The 23,290-nt window shown below is 39.0% G+C and overlaps 1 protein-coding gene across 1 annotated transcript in view; it reads right to left on the reverse strand.

Annotated features, from left to right (window-relative positions):
- BRWD1 (bromodomain and WD repeat domain containing 1) overlaps nt 1–22,458 on the reverse strand; it is a 52,666-nt gene extending 30,208 nt beyond the window's left edge. Inside the window, exons 1-18 of the mRNA XM_064152538.1 lie at nt 22,219–22,458; nt 21,980–22,038; nt 21,744–21,773; nt 21,505–21,564; nt 18,356–18,506; nt 17,073–17,171; nt 16,355–16,515; nt 15,514–15,735; nt 13,469–13,569; nt 12,219–12,289; nt 10,948–11,048; nt 9,687–9,727; nt 8,014–8,112; nt 4,752–4,902; nt 4,036–4,170; nt 2,541–2,669; nt 1,111–1,336; nt 496–681 (exon numbers count right to left, since the gene is read on the reverse strand). Coding sequence (XP_064008608.1) covers nt 496–681; nt 1,111–1,336; nt 2,541–2,669; nt 4,036–4,170; nt 4,752–4,902; nt 8,014–8,112; nt 9,687–9,727; nt 10,948–11,048; nt 12,219–12,289; nt 13,469–13,569; nt 15,514–15,735; nt 16,355–16,515; nt 17,073–17,171; nt 18,356–18,506; nt 21,505–21,564; nt 21,744–21,773; nt 21,980–22,038; nt 22,219–22,282 — 2,086 coding nt within the window. The 5' untranslated portion in view covers nt 22,283–22,458. The remainder of the gene's footprint in view (nt 1–495; nt 682–1,110; nt 1,337–2,540; nt 2,670–4,035; nt 4,171–4,751; nt 4,903–8,013; nt 8,113–9,686; nt 9,728–10,947; nt 11,049–12,218; nt 12,290–13,468; nt 13,570–15,513; nt 15,736–16,354; nt 16,516–17,072; nt 17,172–18,355; nt 18,507–21,504; nt 21,565–21,743; nt 21,774–21,979; nt 22,039–22,218) is intronic.
- Nucleotides 22,459–23,290: the final 832 nt, after the last annotated feature.

Here is a 23,290-nt window from a genome sequence, read left to right on the forward strand (position 1 = left end):
ACTGAGCTATTTTTCTGGACTATTTCATCCATCATTGAAGCTAGGGAAGCTCTAAAAAACGTTTTTACTGCAACTGAAGTTACATGACTGAAACTACAAGAACACAGATCACAGAAGACTCTGGTTTAAATCCATAAAGAGAAAGGGAAGTAATTTTCAATAATGTTAAAGTATTTCTTTTTCACACATTACAGGAAAATAAAGACAGCTCATAACAAATGTTGAGTACTTAGCAAGTATTATTAAATATGTAGCACTCTACAAGAGCTACAGTTAATGCTCTTTAAAAGTAAATGTTTTCCTTTTTGTTTTCCAATTTAATCACAGGAGTAGCAATGTTTTAATGACTAAAGAAGACCTTAACCAGATATCACTATGTTAAGGGAATCTCAGCCCCCAGAGTAACACTGAAGTAAAAACCTGTCTTAAATATCTCACAGGGTAATAAAAATTAAGATAAAGCAATTAGCTAAGAATTTATTAGCCAGTACTAACCTCTTCTAGGTGTTCCTTCTCCATTCTGTGGGGCACCAGAAGCAGATTCCTGATCAACTCCAAGTCTTTGATCTTGTTCTAGTTGTAATTGTCTAATCATGCCATCAAGAATGCTGGGCTCCAAGCCTTGTTCATCTTGATCAACTGTTTGCTGGCCTATAACTTGTTCAACCACTTCTCCATCACCTTGCAAGTGTGACACAAATAAAACCAAAGACTTCATACTTAACTAACTGATTAGCAAATTAACAAATCATTATCAAAATATTTAATTTTATTGTTCACATCACAGAAAGACATATTCTACAAGTAAACACAGTGAAAACCATCCTTGAAATTATTGCATTTACTTATTCTGAATATTTATGGAGTCTACAACTCAAACAGTTTGTCCTCACAGAAAATAATTAGAACTTCTATTTGATGAATTGTTTTTAGTTTGTTTAAACTGTGTTCACTGCGAGACCTTTCATCACCTTTAGTGAACATAAATACATGATAGCATGTGAGAAAGTAAAATAATTTTAAGAACACTTTTAACTGCTCTGTTTCCATTCAGCATTATTACTGTAACTCTAACTTCTAGATGTAGGTCTTTAGTAATACTGTTCTTACTTGTTGCTACATAGCCAAGCTGAGGAATCAAATGTTCATCTGCACAATTCTCTCTTCCTGGCACCAATCTCTGGTATTTTGTTGGATGAGGGTTTCCATCCACATCTACTAAGAAGGGAGGGGGCATGAGATGAGGAGCCTGTTGAGTCTGCTCATCTAGGACGTAATTGTTAGAGTCTCGAATAAGCGGCCGGTAGTCAGTATGGAAGAACATCTGATCAGGAATCTAGAGAAAAATGAAGTTCTGATGTTATCAACTTGAAAAAAAAGGAATACACTAGAAAATGGAGAAGAAAAGGGGACACTAGAATACCTAAAATCTCCTTAAGTGTAAACGAAAGGGCAAGTTCCTCATAACAAGAGTTACACATAGCTACAATTAACCCTTCTAGATGTTGCATTTTTGATAGTGCTTTTCCAGAAAACAAGATGCTTTAAGCAAACAATAAAATGAGGTAGCTTGCAGGAAAAAAAAGACTGCTTTACACTTAAAAATATTTTACATCACATTCTATTTTCATACACACACACACATAATCAGGAAAAGTTGCCTTGGTCTCCATACAAGGAACTCATTGTCTGAAGTTCAATTTAAGCTCTCAAAGTAAAGCTTCACCTTAATCATGCAATGTCCACCTGACTTTTTTTTCCTGTAGCTCTAAGTCTGTTAAATCCATGCAGCTAAATAAAAATGGTTGGACAGTATTAGATCACTGTCAGAATCTCTGCTTCTAGTAATTAAGAGACTAAGCTTCAATTTTAGCTAGGAATGTAGAGCAAGAATAAAAAAAAGTCTTTAAAATGTCAAATAAAGAATTAGCATTGCAACTTTAAATTAAAAAAATGAGGATAAAGTGAAGAAAAGCATAGTTACCAAAACAAAGAGGAAACAGGCTGGTAAGATTCAACAAAGTAAAACATGCACGGACATTCTTCTAAAACTTCAAAATCCACAGTGTTGGATGAATATTTACTTCTACTTATTGTACTCAAACTACTACAGTGAATTTTGGTTTGAATAAGGAAAAGCCTAGAGTACTGCAAGTTCTAAAAACTGAAATAAACTAGCAAACTATTCTTAACACACAGACAGCTTGTTGTCAGTGCAATAAATGTTGTGATACATTCCAATTGTTAAAGGTTAACCATTTTCAGAAATTAGAACTAAAAGTAATTTTGAGGGGGAATAACTGATATGCAGATTAGCTGGCTGGAAGATAGAAACATGTTCTATACAGGTTCCTGGATGCTGCTTGCAAAAGAATGTTAAAACATTGGTTTCTGCTCTGCCAGGAGATTCATGCAAGAGCACTCACAGACATCAAGGAATAAGTCCTATTTAGATCTTATACACATACATGTGATTTTTTTGAGGAACGAATGTAACCAAAAGCTTGAATAAACAGTTCTGATAAAAAAGCTGAACTTACCTTTTCGTAAGATCTGCTACAGCCAAAACCAAATATCAATAGATGCCCATGAGAATCTGTGCATGCAAAGTGCTGCCCATCTGGTGAAAATTTACAGTCAAAAACAGCACCGTGTCCTTGGCCTTCAATCTAGATCAAAGGAAAGAAATTCTTTGACCAATTTTTTTTTGAGCAAACAGCATCAAAAGCAGTTATGCAGTTCTTAAATATCTCCATTAAAGCATAAATAATCTTGTTGCTTCAGATTAAGTCTTTTTCTCTTGACATGTGAATTTAAGCCCTAACTCATAGTTCTAAAAGAGTACATAAACTTAATAGTTTTGAAGAGTATATAGACTTAATGTTAATTGAGAAAAACAAAAAACAGCTTTTGTATACTGCTTAGCAGTAAACTGCAGCTAATGTACACTGATGGTGTTAAACCACTTTCCAGAAAAGCACAGGGAATATTAAAGCTAAAGAGAAAAAAATCAGTGATTGTAATCAGAAAAAATATTAAAGAATTAATATCAAGACTGGATTGTAACTTTAGTCTCAGACAACACAACCTATTTTAAAGTATTAATCATGAGCTGTTTAATGGAGGGAAAGTCATAGCAGCTCTTCAAAAATTCTCTATTGTTTATGGTAATAACATACCAGTTTTAAGAAAGTTGAGAATATAAATACTTGTCCATAAGACTCCTGAAATGATGGCATAAACCAGAACCTTTCAACCTTTTGGATGGCACCTCATCTCAAAGAAAATAGTTATTATGAATGAGGTGCAAAAAGACCTTCAGTGACAAGTGGAAAAAGCCTTAGTGTCAAGTGGTGGAGTCTGAAGAGCTGAGTCATTGACTGTAATCAAAGTTAAGTCCTGCTCTGCTCCCCCGTATCTCACATTCCTCACACAGCACTGCAAATTCTCATAACTTCTCTTCTTTGTCTCAGAAGCTTATTAAGATGCTCCTAACTGAATTCAACTCAAGTCCTTCAGGGAAGCAGCAGTGGAAGGCAGTAGGGAAGGGTTTTGTAGAAGATGAGTAAGCTCTCTAAGCTTTGTACAGGGTACACTTGATCCAAGGAAGACAATGGAAGAGAATTACTAAGAGGAGGCAAGTATGGCAATCCTGACCCTTGTTGTTAGCCACACGAAAGAGATAAAGCTTGTTTCTGGTCACTTTGCACCTATGGTTACATAAAAATTCTAGAAAAAAAAAAAGCCTAATTCATAATTTCACTGGTCTTGTTTTTTGGTGGGTTTTGTTTGGTTGTCTTTCAGAGAGTTGTGGGATTTTCTGGGGTTTGTGTGTTTGTTGGTTGGTTTGCCTTTTTTTGTTTCCAAAGGGTGCAGAAGGTGTGCTTTGGCAAGGGGGTTGGACTCAATGATCTCTGGAGGTCCCTTTCAACCTCTAATATTCTATGGTTCTGTGTGTATGTTGATAAAAAAATAAGGAATTGTCATGTGAACACACTGCTGTGAATTCAGAAAGAGTTTACAAAAAGATCTTACCATGTTAAAATAATGCTTCGTTTTTGTGCCTTTGGTAATGTCCCATATAAAAATGTTGCCATCATGACCTGCAGAAAGCATTATCCTGGAATCAAAAGGATGGGTCTCCAACACAAACACTTCATCTGCATGCCCCTAAAATTTAAAATTGCACATCACATGCAAAGGAAAAAAAAAAAACATAAATCCACATCAGTAGGATATTTACAGTACAGCCTAAAGCACTGTACTATATTCTCCTCACAATTAGACTACTGGAAAATGAAACTCCTACAAGCTGCCTCCAAATATACATGCTTTTTTGCAATGTGTTTGCACTACTACCTATAGAACCCAAGTAGGGCAAAACCTCAGGCAGGCAGAAAGAGTTGATCATTCTAAATGCAGTAATTTTCTAGATTAAAAACAAGAACTCAAGAAATACAGAGCTCTTGCCAAAGAACAGTGAACTGTTCAATGGGCAAGTATGTTATTGTACAAAAACTTATATATTCCACAGGAAAATCAAGTTCAACACAGCAGCTAAGGAAAGGTTTGATCAAACACAGGAAGAAGTAAATAGTTTTGGTTTCAAAAAAACATCCAAGACAGATTGCAATTGCCTTATCATTCATATGGAGCATTTAAGATAAATCAGATCACATAAATCCAGCATGCACATGTTACTGCAGTTCTAGAAAGACCATCTACTTCAAAAAGCAAGTAAAATAACATACCACCAAGTCATGAAGCAATTGCCCTGTACAGGAATTCCAAACTTTGAGCAGATGATTATTTACAGCCGTAACAACATAGTTATCATTCTGGTTCCAGGCTATCATAGTTACTTTAGGCTTCATAAATTTGTCTTCTTCTGAACATGTATCACTGTTTTAAGGAGTTAAGCAGACATGACATATTTCTAATTAGAAAAAAATAACTTGTTTTTCACTATTAATAATCACACAAAGGACAGAAAGTTAAGAATTAAATTTGATTTTAAACTTCAGTCCATGAACTTCATTCTTTTTGGGGCTATTCACTATAAAGCAAATTTTGATTTGTAACATACTTACTTCACAGAAGACAATGTCTTTCCTGCCTGAGATACAAGGGAAAAAGGCTTTCCTTTTCCATTAAGTCTTCTCTCTCCAACAATTTAAGTACTACTGTAACTCCTTCAAAAATGTGGACTTTTTACAGTCAAGAGAATTCCAACTAGCTGTTTCAGAAGCTAATTTCTATGCTAACTAGGGATTTTCCCCCAATTCCTAACGTAGATTGAGCTCCATAACAAATATTCCTCATTTCTCTCCCCAAAAATCATTTATATAGTACTGTAACACTCCTTCTCAGCATTTCAGTCAACTGAAGGAAGTAGCTTGCTTTGAAACATACCATTGCACAGTATTATCTATATTCTACATCAACCAGTAGCCTCTCTTCCAATTATACACAATTACAAATGTAATATTAACCCTAAAAGATGCCACAATCAAATCTCAAGCATTGCCTTTTCTTAGTAAAACCACTGTAATTTTTTTCCCATGGCTGCACCAGAAGAAGAGCCTCCAAGGGCAAGAAGACCCTCCACTCCTTACTGGACCAGGAGGGGAACACTATAACTGATGATGAAGCAAAGGCAGAGGTCCTGAATGCCTTCTTCGCCTCAGTTTTCAACAGTAAGGAGAGGAGGAGGAGGCAAATGGCCTCTTAAACTGGGGGATGGGGTCGGGGAGCAGTGTGTTCCCCTGGAAATTCATGAGGAATTAGTTCAGGACCTGCTGAGCCATCTGGACACCCACAAGTCCATGGGACCAGATGGGATCCATCCCAGGGTGCTGAGAGAGCTGGCAGCTGAGCTGGCCAAGCCACTCTCCATCATTTTCCAGCAGTCCTGGCTCACCGGAGAGGTCCCAGGAGACTGGAAAATGGCCAACGTGGTCCCCATCCACAAAAAGGGTCGGATGGAGGAACCTGGGAACTACAGACCCGTCAGCCTGACCTCAGTGCCAGGGAAACTGATGGAGCAGGTTCTCTTGGGGCCAATAACTGCGCACCTGAGGGATGGCAAAGATCTCAGGTCCAGCCAGCATGGGTTTAGGAAGGGCAGATCCTGCCTTTCTAACCTGATCTCCTTCTATGATCAGGTGACCCGCTTGGTGGATGTGGGGAGGCCTGTGGATGTAGTCTATCTGGACTTCAGCAAGGCCTTTGACACTGTCCCCCACAGCAAACTGCTGGCTAAGCTGTCAGCCCGCGGCTTGGATGGTAACACTCTGTGCTGGGTTAGGAACTGGCTGGAGGGCCGGACCCAGAGAGTGGTGGTGAATGGTGCCACATCCAGCTGGCGGCCAGTCACTAGTGGTGTCCCTCAGGGATCAGTGCTGGGCCCCATCCTCTTTAACATCTTCATAGATGATCTGGATGAGGGCATCGAGTCAGTCATCAGCAAGTTTGCAGATGACACTAAGCTGGGGGCAGATGTGACTGAGCTGGAGGGCAGAAGGGCTCTGCAGCGGGACCTTGACCGCCTGGACAGATGGGCAGAGGCCAATGGGATGGGGTTCAATAGCTCAAAGTGCAGGGTGCTGCACTTTGGCCACAACAACCCCATGCAGAGATACAGGCTGGGGTCGGAGTGGCTGGAGAGCAGCCAGACAGAGAGGGATCTGGGGGTACTGATTGATACCCGCCTGAACATGAGCCAGCAGTGTGCCCAGGTGGCCAAGAGAGCCAGTGGCATCCTGGCCTGCATCAGGAATGGTGTGGTCAGCAGGAGCAGGGAGGTCATTCTGCCCCTGTACTCTGCACTGGTCAGACCACACCTCGAGTACTGCGTTCAGTTCTGGGCCCCCCAGTTTAGGAAGGACACTGAGATGCTTGAGCGTGTCCAGAGAAGGGCGACGAGGCTGGTGAGAGGCCTCGAGCACAAGCCCTACGAGGAGAGGCTTAGGGAGCTGGGGTTGTTTAGCCTGGAGAAGAGGAGGCTCAGGGGTGACCTTATTGCTGTCTACAACTGCCTGAAGGGTGGTTGTGGCCAGGAGGAGGTTGCTCTCTTCTCTCAGATGGCCAGCTCCAGAACAAGAGGACACAGCCTCAGGCTGCGCCAGGGGAAATTTCGGCTCGAGGTGAGGAGAAAGTTCTTCACTGAGAGAGTCATTGGGCACTGGAATGGGCTGCCTGGGGAGGTGGTGGAGTCGTCGTCCCTGGGGCAGTTCAAGGCAAGGTTGGATGTGGCACTTGGTGCCATGGTCTAGCCTTGGGCACTGTGGTAAAGGGTTGGACTTGATGATCTGTGAGGTCTCTTCCAACCTTGGTGATACTGTGATACTGTAATTACACTTCAATCAACTACTACACTCAAGATCTGGTTTATGTTTATGTGTCTGCTCCCTGCTCTCTCATTTAACTATCTACAAATTAATTTCTGCTTAGTGTCTAAAAAAGTTGACTGAGCATTCTGTAGTACTGTAAATCATTCACCCTTCAGGTTTATACCCTGATCATCATCTGCAATGACACTAAACTGTTTGCCACAACATATTTCATTAATATACTGTTAAAAAGTACAAAAGAATCAATGACAAGAGTAAATCCACCTATTATCAGTCATGATAACCTCCTTCCAGGAGAGGTCAATCTACCTTATTTTCACTAATCTAAAAATGTTTTTTCTGCAACACATCAGGTGTCTAACTGAAAACCAGACATAAAATATCAACTGCACTATTAACCATTTTCCTTAAAGGAAACATTATTAATTTGGCAGAGTGTACATTTGAATGCCATATAAATATTAATGCATTTATTCAAGCACAGACTGAAGTTTGGCAGGTTATCACATCACCCAAATACTTGGTTTGCTCCCCTAAAGACCTAACCACTTGTTTAAAATATTGCTAAGAGATGCTCAAGGTTGACTGTAAATGTGTTTGATGAATTATTAAAACTTTCTGACTCTGCACAACAGCTAAGGAAAGACAACATTTCACCTACCCTGGTAATCGATCAGACATATCCAACAAAATACTCCTCCATTCTGCTTGCTCAAAACGCCAGACTCGAGCTGTTCCATCTCTACTGCCACTTATGAACCTTGAAGAAGTTTTAAAAGATAGTTAATTCATCTTCAAAAGCTTTTAAATACATTTAGAGTTACACAGCACCACAATTCAAAATAATACTGTGAAAGGCTAACAAGTGAAACTTTCAATTTGTGTGCAAGAGAATTCTTTACAGTTATTTTCCCATTAACTTTCTTTCCCTAGGTTCAGGAAAGAGTTTTTCTGAACTGAAAAAATGAGTAAGTTGTCAAAGCACATACAACACAGAATTACTATAGTTGGAAAAGACCTTGAAGATCATCAAGTCCAACCACTATTAAGCAAGTTCCAAAGTTAAACTCAATTTCTCAATTCCTTCTCAATTATAATACTTTAACGGAGTACTTTAAGTAATCCATTCTGAAACCACACTATATCAGAAGCTGAAGCACAGGTGAGAACAGATCTGCACAGCAAAACCTGAGATATTCTCAGCCACAAATGTATATAAAAGACCAGACTAGCAGTAGCTCACATCAAGATACTGAAGTGTAAATGATGGCAGTTCAGACTCCTATTTAGTGATCTGACATAGTACCAACACAACAGAACCAATATTCCTTGAGAAAAACTGTACTCCATGAATCACAACCCCGAGAAGGACAGTTGACATACCTTTCCATAGGGAAAAAAAATTAAGTGCTGGATATATCATCCCTGTACTCTAATTTGCTAGGATTAATTTTAACAATAATTCTCAATCTTAAAACACATTCCATAGAAAGTGGCACCAAGCAGAAGAGTAGAAGTTTCCTTTTTTTTTCCCCTTGTTTTGGTTTCTTTGTTTGTTGTTGTTTGTTACTGCCTTACTAGCAACATGGACAGGCTAGTGCAACACGATGGCCCCAAAGACAAGTATAATCACAGACACACATTCAAAGAAGGAAGACAACTACAACTTCCACACTTTTTAGCATTCTTAGTCACAATTATCTGCCTATCAAGAAAAACAAATATCAATGCAAATTAAGCCGTAACTTATGCTTGCAGATGTAAATCCATCTTGAAGGCAAAAATCCACATCTCTATCAGTGATAAGCCAATCACAGCTCAATTTTGACTCCATTCCATACTGAATTATGGGTAAAGTTTCACAAACTGAATTTACACAACACTTCCTCCACCACTCCAATCAGCACAAAATTCTATCCAATCCATTTCCACTAAAAAATAATAGCAGGCTACAAAGAAAAGGATTAAAATTTATTTTAGACCACTTGCATTGCAATATGCCACTTCCTATTTTGATCCAATACTTCCTCAAACCAAAAAGAAATGAGGGAGAAGGGGAGGTTTATGAAGGCACAAACATATCTGGTGTATTAAAAAGTAGTTACATAATTTTTGGTAAATCGAATTCCAGCCAGTTCATTGTCCAGCAAAGACAAATAAAAAGCTGAGACAGACAGATGAAACTTAACTATGCTCTATGTTAGTCCAAATTTCCCCCTTGAGTTCTAAATTAATAGAAATTTCTAACTGGAAGCTTCCAGTTAAGAACAACAATACATTCATAATTCCAAAATAGTATACTGTTTGCTCATAACTGAGGATCTTTCAACGTACCTATCACCACTGTTAGAAAACTGAATGCTGTCAACTTTGTCCTGCAAGAAAAAAATACATTTTTAAAGAAATTACATTTTTGAACAGGAAACAATCTGAAACAGTGAAAAAAATGCATATTGTAGAACTTTTAAGTTTTAACTGCAAGATGCATGTCCAACAAATGCTTACCAGGATTCACTAAATATTAAGCTCAAGTTATTAATAAAATCCCAATATGAAAGACTAACAAAGTAATTGTCTAATAACTCAGCAACCAGTTAATTCATATTTGAATACGTATTTCCAATAGCCTAAGACAATTGTAATTGACAGGAAACTGCTACTCCTTCTACTCACATATTCCCTAAGGAAATATATAATTAGTTACTCACTTGTACCATAACAAAAACTACAGGAAAAGGATATAGCACGCAACATACAAAACACACATTGATCAAGTCTTATCATTAACATAAATGATTAAAATATGACTCAGCATTAAACAAATTATGACAAACCAAATGAAAAGTATTAAGTGCTGCCCTTGAAAGAGCTTTCAGGGTTCAATTAAGTCTAAAAACTACCGATTCTTTGGGCATTAAGTGTTGGAAAAAAAATGACATTCATTTGCTAAAGGCCAAGTAAACCAGACTTCCTTCACATTCCTTAGAAGACAAAGTCTGATGGACTTAGGTATACAAACTAAAATAATGAGAAGGAAAAAAACTATGAAATTCTGCTTCTAACAGGTGTCAGTAATATCAAGAAAGCAAGCAAAGACAGACAGCACACATTACATAAAACACATGGAGAAACAACACTAAGCCAGCAAGTGGATCTGTCTCTTATAAAGTATGCAGGAGCTTGCATAACCACTTAAGATGTAAAGATCAAGATGAACAGAAGTAAAATTCCAGAAATCAAATCTCATTTAAAGATTTAACACAAAAGGTGTCAAAAGGTAAGTAACTTCAGTCTATTTACATCTTGTATATACAACACATTGTATGATGAAGGCTAGGCACACTTGCAGCAGAGAGAACCAATTGAGCAAACCAAACATACGACAATCCAAATAAAAGGCATGATTCTAAATATCATTGTGATACATTCCAGCCTTTTTGATGGTGAAGTCATAGTGAGCCAACTGGCTGAAATTCTGCCTAAGTTTTAAAAATATTCAGTACAAGAACAGTGCCATAAACGCACTAACAATACTGACCTGCAACTTCAGTACTGCTTGAAGTGAGTAATTACTAGGTTTAATAATCTTACTTACAGCATGACTTTCCAATTCAGCTATTTTCTCAGGTGTTTCAGAGCCAAAAAAATACATCCTGATGACATGGTCAGTGCTGCCAGTTGCTAAAAACATACCACCTGTAAAAATCAAGTAATAATTAAGCTACTGCACAAGAAATAACTAACATTTCTCACGTCTAGTAAAAAAAACAAACACACCACTACAAAACCAAGCAAAAAAATCCAACACAACAAAAAAAACTGGAGTGTGTTTTTCACTGACATACAGATCTGAAAGGAAATCCCCTTCTTGTCCCAAAAAGCTCTCTCAGTCACAGTAAAGATTTTGTGTTGAAAAGATTTAAAAATATGCAAGCAGGGGAACATTGAACCATTTAACCCTACTAATTGCATAGAGAAGCCTTCCATTACAGGGAAGATCACTTGTTATCATCAGGATTATCTACATGACTCTTTACTGTAGCATGTTTCATTTGTTGCATGTGAATTGCTTCAAACCCAGATAGACGCACCAGTACAAGTATACTAGTATTTAGCTGTGGTGGCAGCAGGACCAAGATCTGCCTCTCAGCCTCTGTAAATGCTGTCCAAAAAAAAAAATCCCAAAAAAACAAAACCTCAAAACCTCACAAAGCCAAACAAGTCACAAGTCTATATCCTGACAACAGTGATGAGTCACAATTTTATTTGTATTTTGTTTTTGAAATTTCCAAGTGTCTTCTAATGTTCATGCCATCTGGTACCAGTAAGCCCTCACACAGGACACCCACATGACAAGAATGAAAAAAAACTACAAACCAGGAATGCTGCATGTTTAGAGATACACATTTGTGCATTATTAAGAAAGAAGAGATTTTTATGATTATCGCTGCATACAGCTGGCACAGAATCAGCCATACCTACTATAGTGGCAGTAACAACTTTCTCTGCTGTGGACTCTGGTATCTTTGAGAACTGATTTTGCAAATCTCTGACATGATACTAATGAATTAATTTTAAAAAAATTCAGTATAGATGGATAAAAAGTTAACAAGCATCAGGTGACTCTTACTCCTGTAAAATCACCAATGATGACACACACAGAGTACCACTTAGTTGCCTTGCTGTTAGATACAGTTAAATCACATTATTTATGTTGGAGAGTAACAAAACACACAGATGTAATTACTTACTACACAGCTGCTGTTTTCATAGATGATAAAGCTGTCAGAACCAGAGCATCATAATAACGACTTATGAAGAAAGAAGAGAAATCACAATGCTGAACTCAATCTGTGCATGACTTACCTACACTGAATGAAGAGCAAAGCATCTGAACCCCGGGTCTGGGTTTTTCTGTGAATTTCACTGGCCGATTGCTTAAAAAGAAAATAATGCTTGTAAATACACATGCCACAGAACTTGGCTTTTTATCAACATTTCAAAACATAACGACATGTTTCTTGAAATACCTGCCATTAACAGATACTTCTTAAAAGCTGTAAATCTTGTGCAGGAGGATGAGTAACAAGGTTTACTTTTCAAAACTACTGTACACAGATACACAAGTGATATTTGAAGCCCACACAGCTTGTAACTTTTTCTGCAAGATGTTACTGCCTATCAAAGATAATATGGAATGACAAAGAATGCTTATTCTCTTTAATCCTGCTGTAAGTATGATTTACTCTCTCCATAAAATATTCACAAAGTACTAAACTCCTGCCCTCACGTGATATAAAAGTTATGCAAAAGGGGGATTAAAAAAAGCTAGTTTCCTGTTCTGCAAGTCATGTATGTACTCTTTCAGTTGAGCTGATGTAGTCATTATCTCACAGAAAGTATCTACTAAGAATTACATTAAGGAGAAACCCAGCAAAGTGTGCCATTTACTGGCATCATAGGTTTCTATTCATTATTCTATTGCTTTTCTGTTTCTAAAAGGAAATGTTGAAACCCTCAGTATACTTCTCAGGTTTGTATGATACACAGTATGGAGATTCAAAGAATGCTGCTTTGAGACCTATCAATGATTAAATCCATTTAATTCTATGCTTAAACTCATCTAAACAATGTTTTACATCTCAAATTCCTCCAATATTATAAGGAGACTAAGTAAGGATCCAGTTTAAACACCTTCTGCCTATAACTTACAATCCTAAAAAATTCTTCACTTGAAACTAGTCTCTCATAATTATTGCTGCAATTCTACCACTTTAAGACCACAACTTTGAATTACAAAGTAAAATAATCTTCTGCTTTCTAAAGTACTGATTAAAAAAAAAAAAGCATTCTAGTTGTCTTATATTTGTACTTTTAGTAGTAATAAGTCAATATAATTTTTGACTAATCTCCCAGGTCAACAGAATAATGTAAATCTGTGAAAAATACAGCTAGTGATGGTGCTTTAAAATAATTATGTAATAGATAATTTCCATAAATACCTTTATTATCACCGAAAAAAAACCAAAACCAACCCAATCCAAGCTTTTTTTTTTTTTGCCATTCATTTTAACTGGGCATAGCAAGACAGAAAAACTAGCAACACATTCACATACTTGAATTTCATGGAGTCTGCATCCCACTGCCAAAAGCAAACAGTTCCATCTGCACCTGTAGAGACCATGTATCGCATAGAGCCTCTCACCATTGGACTAAACTACAGAAAAAAGCAAAATAAGATACACAAAAAGATATTTAAAAACTGCTTATGAACCTCTAAAAAATGTTTAAGTAAAATTTTGATGTACTTTGGTGTTTTTTAACTAGAACTGCTGAAGGTGTCAAATGTCATTTTTAATACTTAAAAAAAATATACTTTAAAGTAAGCTTGTGGTCTACATCTCAATGATTGCATAATATAAAACTGATTCATTCATTGCTTTGTTTTTGAAGTCTACACTAGCCACAGTCTTTCACTTAATTTATGTCAATGAATTAAATAATGAGCAAGGCAGACTGAAAAAGTTTGAAAAGTTTCACTAAACAGGCTCAGCTTTTAAAATTGTAACTTATGCCCTGCTTAATCATACAAAACAGAGCAAGCATGTGTAACCCAGCATCACACATGGAATTACAGCAAGTCCTCATGCACACTTCTTTAATACAGATTTACTGCTATGCATGAAGCTGTCCTTCAAAAAACTTTACAAAACGCAAGTCACACAAGTTGATCAAAGTGCTCACCAACTGCTACAACTGTTGGAAATGAAGTTGTACATGCTAATACTACAACAAAAATGCTTACATTAAAAAAAAAAAACCAAACAAAACCCAAAATCCATCATACTACAATGAACACCACAGAGAAGCACTTAATCATTAAAAAATAAAACCCCAAATATCCCCGTGCAGTGAGTGCCATAGTAACTGCAAATATGAAGATTACTCTCAGAGGCAATAATTTTGAGAAAACCACAAAATTATTTTTTGTACTGAATTTCAGAAGCTGGCAGGTAGCCATTCTTCACCCCTCAAAATAAGTCTGTTTGTCTTACTGGAAAATTAAGCAAATCCGCAAAATGAACTACAAGTTTACTTGTTAAATAACAAATTACGGAAGCCAAAATGATACTGAATCCAAAAGGACTACCAGCAGCACATAAAGCATAATAACATCTTCATATTTAAATATGCAACATATTACATTGATCATCTTTGCACACTTGAAATAACTTGTATTTTGAGAGTAAGGCAAATACCCGTATCACAAAAGTTGAAAAAATGACATACTGGATCAGAACACTCATCCACATAAACCAGCTTACTATGTCTCCAGCAACAGGCAGACATGGTATTTTTTCCCAGAAATTCTCTTTGATTCTAACAGCTCAAATATTACTATTAGTGAAGTACTCCTGTCACTGTCATTATCTTCACTTAAACACTCAAGAATCTCAGAGTAGCAAGGAATCTTTCCTCATCCCCCCTTCTGCTTTTGTCCTTGGGTGTTTTGGGGTTTGTTTTCTTTTGTTCTTTTTAAAGTAGGTTTCTCCTGTGGTTTTGACTAATTTTTGACAGATATTTAAATGTTCAGATTTTAATATTCCCATAGGCAGTCAACACAGCCATAATTTCAGTCATGTGTAAAACCACAGCAACAGGCACAGTGAAAGTTATTTGCTACTCATGGGAAACAGAACCTCAGTTCCTTGCACTTGGACATGCAAAAGGAAGATGTACACTCGGCAAATTACTTCTTAACCCAGTAACAGCAACCACTACTTTTCTCCACAGAAAATAAGGTACTAATCTGTCTTTTCAAGAAGTTACACCACAGACAGAAAGCTCTATTGGTGTAAAGCATTCAAGTAACTATGCTTCTCAATTTCCACAACCAACCAAGGAAACTGGTTGTTTCTTACCAATGAGATACATAGCTAATCTTAGTGTGTCACAATGATCAGAATCCTACTACTAAAGCAGAATCTTAACTTTCCAAATAAGGTGTAACTGAATCTTTTCTTTCCCCAAAATTTCTTGTTTTCTGCTCTATGATTCAAGTGAAACTTATCTTTTTTGTGTTTTGCAGACTGTCTGCCTCTTACAATCTATCCACATTATTTGTGCTTCAATATATACAAATACTTTAAAAACCTCTTACCTGTAATGAGGTAATGGACCCTGTGTGTCCATGGAGGACCGCAACCGGTGCACAAGTTCTCAGACACCACACTCTGATCATTTTATCACAGCTTCCAGCTGCTATCATAGTGTTTTCATAATTGACAGCCATATCAGAAATTTCTGCTGAATGTCCTCGTAATGTGGCAAATAACCTGCCATTATGAGTTGACCAAATCTTTACCAAACAGTCGTCTGAGCCCTAGAAAGAAATATTTATTATGTTCAGCAAGGATTTCAAAGGCATTCAGCATAAAAGTTTCAGCTTTCCTTTATAGCACCTAACTACATTTGCAACTTTGTAAATCATGCTTCTGCTTTGAACTTCTCTACGCTACTTAGGTTGAATGAAATAGTCACATAGCCAGGATTAAAATAATCCCAAATGTTCACTTATGGATCAGGATTACACTGCAACCATCACAGATCTATACCATATAATGCAGAAAGCCTGGGATAAGTCCGAAAAGTTTTCTTACAGTAGTAACAAGGGCCAAGAAAGTACTGCTCTGTAAAATCCATCTTTTCTCTGCTACCTCACAAAGAATGTGAAACATGCTGAACATCCAACTGAATCTCGGAATAAAGCTCCTATATCAATGTCAACATCCAACCAGTTAAGTAACAATTTCTTACTTTCTTGCTTCCAGCCCTTAAATTATCAAATCACGCTACTCAAGCATGGTGACAGAGCTAATCAGCTATGTTTAACACCACTGATAACCATCTCCAGAAGTTTTAGCTTAACATGAATTTTGAATTTCTTTTCCTTGCATCCACCTATAACAACATTCAGATTCAGATCCATTTCATCAACTCACGGTAAATATTCTATGTCCAGTCCTGTCGAATGCAACACAATATACAGAAGAAAGGTGGCCAAGAATTCGTCTGTGCATCTTGACATGCTGATACATACTTCCTGGAAATGAAGTACTGAATTTTGCATATCCAGTTAACTGTTTTGCTCGATGTACTTCCACTAGAACATAAAGAAATTTAAAAAATGAATGTACTGATGTTTAAAATAGATCCATTCTAAAGCACGATTTTAACTTCCATTAATATATTACTTAAGGACTCACTAGAAATTACTTTCAGATTTCATGAAGCTAGTCTTTTTTGTATTTGCATTTATTTCTAAGTATAAAACCAAGACAGCATTTTAAACTTACTCCAACGAAAACATCAATCTTTAAGTAAATGCTAAATGCTATCTTTATTTTCCCATGACTTTCTACGTCTTAAATCATGCAAGAGTCCCTCTAGCCAAAGGAGAAGGATTTGTATTTTCTGTAGGTTAACCCACTTAATACAGAGGCTTTATAAAATAAGATGTCACCTAGCAGCTACTGTCTCACTAATGCTGCAAATAGATTTTTGCACCCAATATTTAACTCCAGTGAAGTCGTATGAAGTTCTCCAGATAAGCCTCCAGATCCAGTTCTAAGGTGCAATTGTCAGCATCATAACAAGGCCAGCATCAAGATACTTATTGTATGCTCACAGCAGCAGCCATGAGTGTTGAAAAGAGCTTACCAAGATTTGGTGGTGAGCCATAGTTCACAGGAAATTCAGGAGGTCTTCCTCTATGAAGAGCAGCAAATGCAGAGCCCTTCCAAACAGTGTTCCTGCAATCTTTAAAACCAATTGGTTGAAGTTTGTCATAAAACTATGTTAAAAATGCCAAGAGAGCTGCAGTGCCAAACTACGGCAAAGAATGTATCTGTAGGAGGTCTCAAACACAGTACTGAAACAACTACAAAAATAGGAACACTTAACGCCTCAAAACTTTTTATGAACAGTGTAGCATCACAGGAAAGAAAAAAAATCCATTTAACGTAGTAACAGGGGGAGGAAAAAATTCCAACACAACCAACCACCAAACACTGAAATTACTTCTAATGGTGATGCCTCTGCAGCTTATGCAAGACAAAACTGATATTTCAGCTGAACATTTTCCACTCATTCTCAGTGCAAAACATTTTATAATTTTTAACATTTTCATTAATATTTATAGATAAATAATAAAAATATTTATTAAACACTAGTGTGAAATTATTTAACTAGATTACCTCAATTCCATGATTCTTCAAATAGCCCCTACACTGACAGCTGTTTTCACACATTCACACTGAAATGATTGCAGTCCTGATTTTCAGGATAGAGCAGTCACTGCTATTCAGTGTGTACCCTTTAAAGCAGGGCAGATAAGTGAAAACACAATGGCATCCCAGAAACCAGCCCCACATCATAGCATCCAGGTACCCACCAAAACTTCATACAAACACATGAACACCTGCCTCCTAGACACACTCAAAGAGGAAAGTCTAAAGCTTAAATCTACTCTGTCAAATAAAGTGTGGACTTTCTTAGGCCTTGCTTGCAAATAATTGCCTTTAAGTTACTTTGTCCTGTGATGTACAGAATTCACAGGCACTATATTTGATGACGTGTGCATTAACCGAGAAAACTTTCATACAACCAGTGCTACTCATACTTGCACTGAACTGAGTACAACAGCTACCAACATAGACCAACACAACCAGGAGTGTCAGGAGAAGCAAGAGGAGTAGCACCTCTGTCCTGATGATTCATTATATTGCAGTAGCACTTACTGGCCATGTTCAGCAGCCTCAGCACTCAAGATTAATTCTTGTAACTTAAAACCTTCTCTTCACAACAATTAATACACAGATTGCTAGTGTTTTGGTTGATTAAACACAGCACAGAAATAGAGACCAATTTTGGCTCACCACTTTTAAGTCCTCTTCCCGTACTTATGAAAATGTATCATACCCATTTGAATGAATAAACCATACCTTTTGCTGTACGTAACAATGACTGTCTCCCTGCACCAAGCAAAGAATTCACTCTCGAAATGCTGGGTGGAATTTCCTTATCCAGTATAGGGCCAATACGTTTGCAAATTTGTAACAAATGGTCTGGAGACACATGTTTGTTGGACAGCACCTGACAGAAATGCAAGTATTAATATATACTGTACATCCAGAACAGATGTATTTAAAAGCATCAATGTTAAACACAGTTTAAATATTTCAGTTCTGTTAAGCTCTAATCTTGCAAATTCAGTGAGCAAACTGTAGTAAAAATAACTCCAGTAGAAGTATTTACTGCAAATCAGTCTTTTGCTACTGAAAGCCTGAAATATTCACATACATGCCATTCATCCCTGGAGCGCTCTACAATGAGTCTTTGCCCAATTCACCCAATGATTTTTATTAAAAAGTTAAAAAAAAGCCCTCAAACTCTCATAACTCAAGATCACAGAGAATTTTTTTGTAACCAAGCACAACAAGTTTTGCATCTAGTACTTCAGTCACACAGCACTTGCTCAGTAAACTGCAAACTACTAAGTTTGAGGACAATCGCTCTGAAAATAATTTCCTTGAAGAACCAGTACTACACTGCACAGGACTGCCCTACTTCCTTTAGCTAAAAAGATTAAAATAGTCATCTGTCCATTCAAGAAAGATTCCATACTGTCTACATCTACCCTCTCCCACCTCCTCCTTCTTTAAAAAAAAAAAAATCTTTGTGTAACTATAAAGTCAATCACAGTAATGAATAAGTTTACTATGCACAACAGAATTTACACAGACTCAGGTAAACCAAACCTTTGAACCATAAATTTAATCCATCGAGAAGGTCTGAATCAGCAGGCACAAAGAGCCTCATGCTCACCCCACTCTCTCACCTGGCCACATAAAAACCAGTTAGACACAGAAACCATACTGCTACTTCAGCAGTCAGAATATTCCCAGCCAATACATCCAGGAGAGACAGAGTGCCACACCAACACAGGTATGTGGCCTCTTGCCCATGTAGCTCAGAACACCAACAGAAGCAGCTTGCACTCATGCTGCTATTCCCTAAGCTTACTGACTGAACTTAGATGAGGACAAAGCTGATACCATCAGAACAGTGGGAATAAAAGTACCACACGCTGTCATATAATATCTGTACAATTAAAAGTTTCCCAAATGCACACAAAGTATTGGGAATGAATGATTTAAGACAGAACCTAATACTTGTTTTAACAACAAAAATCCAAGTAACGTATAAAAAGATTGCAGGGCTTTAGGTTGTATTCCTGGAGGGAGATAGTACTATCACTCAAATAGTTAGTATTATCACACAATCAATCATATCCAAGCAAGTCAGCTCATCAGACACTTCGGGCTGATTATGAAAAAGATTTACAAAACTATTTTTTTCCACAATTTCTCTACAAACTTGACTTCTTGCATTGGTATAGAGCAGTACCAGCCACAACATTCAAGACAGAAAGCTGAGCACATTTGATGCCATGCATTATAAACCATCCTATTTGCATGCCATCATCAGGAAGTACATGTTCTAAACACAATCCCCAATAGAAGCATGCATACAAAATCCTGCAACTCATTTCCTTTAGTTACAGACAGATTTCGGAAAGAACAGTTGCTTTAAAGTCTTGCTCTAATTCCATGAGGAACAAAGAGGAAAATGATCACATTTGTCTGTGGTCTCTGCAAATTCAGAGTGAGACCAGTGGCACAAGAGGCCCCCAAAGCCCCTCAGAAGCAGAAATTAAAGGATTCAGAAGATTAATTTGGATATTCTGAAGTACTATTACCCTGTGCAGAGATTTCCTTTAAACTGTGTTGGAAAAGGAGATAGAAGCAGCTCACTTTAAATAATTAATCTGACAACTGCATACGCATAACAAGCAGCTAAAAGAACTGTACTTAAGACAGAAGAATCCACATATGACATCTCCCAACATCACCACTTTTTACCAGAAGAACTGGGGTCAAAAAAAACCAACAACCAATCAACAAAGAAAAAATAAATTATCTTTTCTAAATGTAATGCTACTTTCATGTTCGCTCAATTCAAGTCAGAGCTTGAAAAGTATCCCTGTTTAGCAAGACTAGCCTTTTTAGTGACTTAGAAGCACTAATTTAAAATCTCATTTACTCCACTGATCACTCTGACAAGTAATGGAATCCAGTTTATCATTTTAAGTAGCACTTAAATTATCAAGAAAATGTCTTAAAATTTCATTCCTTCTGTATACAAATACGATTCAGAGATCTTTAAGTGTTACACAAGACAGTCAATGGGATTTAAATATAAAGTACATAAACTGACAGGTAAGGAAGAAGTTAGTCAAATAACCTGGAATGCCTGAATCTTAGAGGAAGAAAAAAAGGCAAGAATAAGCATCTGTTCAAAGAAAACATGATCCACTACAACAAAGCAGGATAAAACCATATTGGGAGGCACCACCAGACCATCATTTCACAATATTCAACTGCCAAATATGTTTTCCTTTTAAGAAGCAATAAACCAAAACACCGAGAGAAATACAGCCTTCCATTCTGAAATGCATAGAAGTGAAAACATTTCAAGCAAACATCAGCCATAGAAGGCATAAAGTACAGGTTGCTGAGAGATGACTCAAATCTTTCTAATACTTAAAAACAAAGCTATGACCAGTGAGTAGCCAGAGATAAGGAGCATAATCACAGGCACTAGAATTGTCAACCCTTGATTTCTGAACAGCGATTTCATTTCCTAATCTGTGGAAAGGGACTGATGAAGGAAGCCAACCAGAAAATAAATACTGTCAAATCAAAACGCACGTAACAAACTTGCTCATGCGACTCTGAAATGAAACCTTGCCTCAGATTGGTTCTTCCCTATATGTAGGCAGTGGCATGTACCAATGCACAACACCAGGCTCCACCTCTGCTATGTAAACAATATCTTTAATTTAAAACATCACTTACGTTTTTGTTAACCTAATATAAAGAAATTAAAGGCCCTTTCCAAAATAACTCAAATGTCTTAACAGACAGAATGAAATTAGAAGGTAAAGTTTTGGGCCTACTTTTAAAGGTAAGGGCACTATCATCAATGTTCTCATTCTAATTAAAAGTTTTAAAAGCGAAAAAAGTCTCACCAATTCTTCGTAACTTCTATAATGCTCATTTCCTTGCCAATCCAACCTTTTAGGAAGCAACTGAAAGGAAGGAGTAAAAAAAAAAAAAGTGAGTTAAAAGAGAGGAACATATCACATCCCAAACAACGTGTTGAGGAAAAAGTTGAGACAGTAGAGTGGCAGAAAGTCGAATGACTCGAAAAGTAAAGGAAACTTTTGACTACAGCAAGAACAACGATTTTATCAAAGCCCACACAGACCTGGTACTGCTCCAGTTCCTGCACCAGCACCTGCAGAGAAAAGAGAAAGATTACAGTTAGGGACGAGCGAGCCTTTGGCTTTTCAAGCGGCTGCTGCCGCAAAAGAGCTAGGGAGGGGGGGGAGGGTCGGGGGAACCGGCTGTTCACACTTCCCCTTCAATCTTCTCTGCGCCAGCGAATGGCTGGGGGGTCAGAGTCTGTGCGCCCAGGTGAGTGTGCGGCACACCTGTACTCACCTTCAGCGCTCTTCTGCAGGGCCCGGTGGTCAGGAACCGAGCTATGAGGAAGTAGAGCTCTGCAAGAGACACGGGGAAAGACTGGGGATGAGTGCGGGGCTGGCAGGGGCTGGGGGGAGTAGCTCCTGAAATGACTGTAATTCATAATCACGGTCAGGAAGATGGCGGCAGGGAGCGGCGGCGGCACCGGCAGCAGCTTTCGCCCTGGCCCGCGGCCGCTCGCACCCCTGTGGTTTTACCTGATTCAATGAGCGACAGGGACACGCCGCCACCGGAGTTGGATGAGGCCGAGGGTTCACCCATCGTGGCCCTGTCCCGGCGGCTGCCACTCGCTTGTTCGCTTGCTCGGCACAATCGCTGCTAGCGGCGGCCGTTGCTGCCCGGACGGGGATTAGGGCTCAGGCAACGGCTGGCGCGGGCAGGGCCCGGCTCGGCATAGCCCTGTCAGCGCCGCCCCTCCCCCACCGCCAACCGCCCCCCCTCCCTTCTCCTCCTCGCGCGGGAGCGAGCCGCCCCCGCCCCCCGCCGCACGTCGCGCTCGCTCTCGCGCGCCGGATCCCCTCCCCTCGCGCCAGGGCTAACGCAGCCTCCGCGCTGCCGCCATTGAACCGCAACACCGACCACAGCGCCGCCGCTGCCACCTGCGCCGGCCACGCCCCCAGGAAGGGCGGGGTTAAAAAAAGTAGTCCTCTGGGTCAAGCGCCTGAGAACAATCTGAGGGACACTCGAGAAGAGGGTACGCGTGTGCCCGCGGTAAATGTGCAGAGGTGACGGCGGGAGTACAGCGGTGAGGGGAAAAGAGCACCGGCAGGGGAAGGAGAGAGCGCGCGGCGGAAGGATTCACTCAACAAGGCGGTGAATTACTATAGTGGGCGGGGCCGCTCTGTGAGCTGGGGGCGGTGTCATAGGGCGCGTGTGCAGCGGGCGCCCGTTTGCGGTTGAGGGTCGGGAGAGCGCTGGCGCCGCAGCTGCCGCTTTCGCCCGGGACAGGTCAGGCCAGGCCGCCCGACGACCCTCACTGCGGCCAGGCCGGGGACCGACAAGGACAAGCTGCAGCTCGCAGCATGGTGCCGGGAATCGGGTGGCGGGCCAGCGGTGCCTTGGAACGGTGCGGGACGAAGAGAACGAAGCAAGGATCTTGTGCTGCGGGGACCAAACCTCCGTTTTAAAGCACGTTGTCTTGCAGGTTCTCAGGCGTACCCTGGGCTACCGGTAACTTTGGCACGGTGGTCCCCTCTGGTGTTGACGGAGCTCCGGAACGGCCTGGGTAGCAGCACAAGTGTGTTTGCAACCACATCACAAATACAGTGG

Source organism: Pogoniulus pusillus, chromosome 12 (assembly GCF_015220805.1).
Source record: "Pogoniulus pusillus isolate bPogPus1 chromosome 12, bPogPus1.pri, whole genome shotgun sequence".
Classification (NCBI taxonomy): Eukaryota; Metazoa; Chordata; class Aves; order Piciformes; family Lybiidae; genus Pogoniulus; species Pogoniulus pusillus.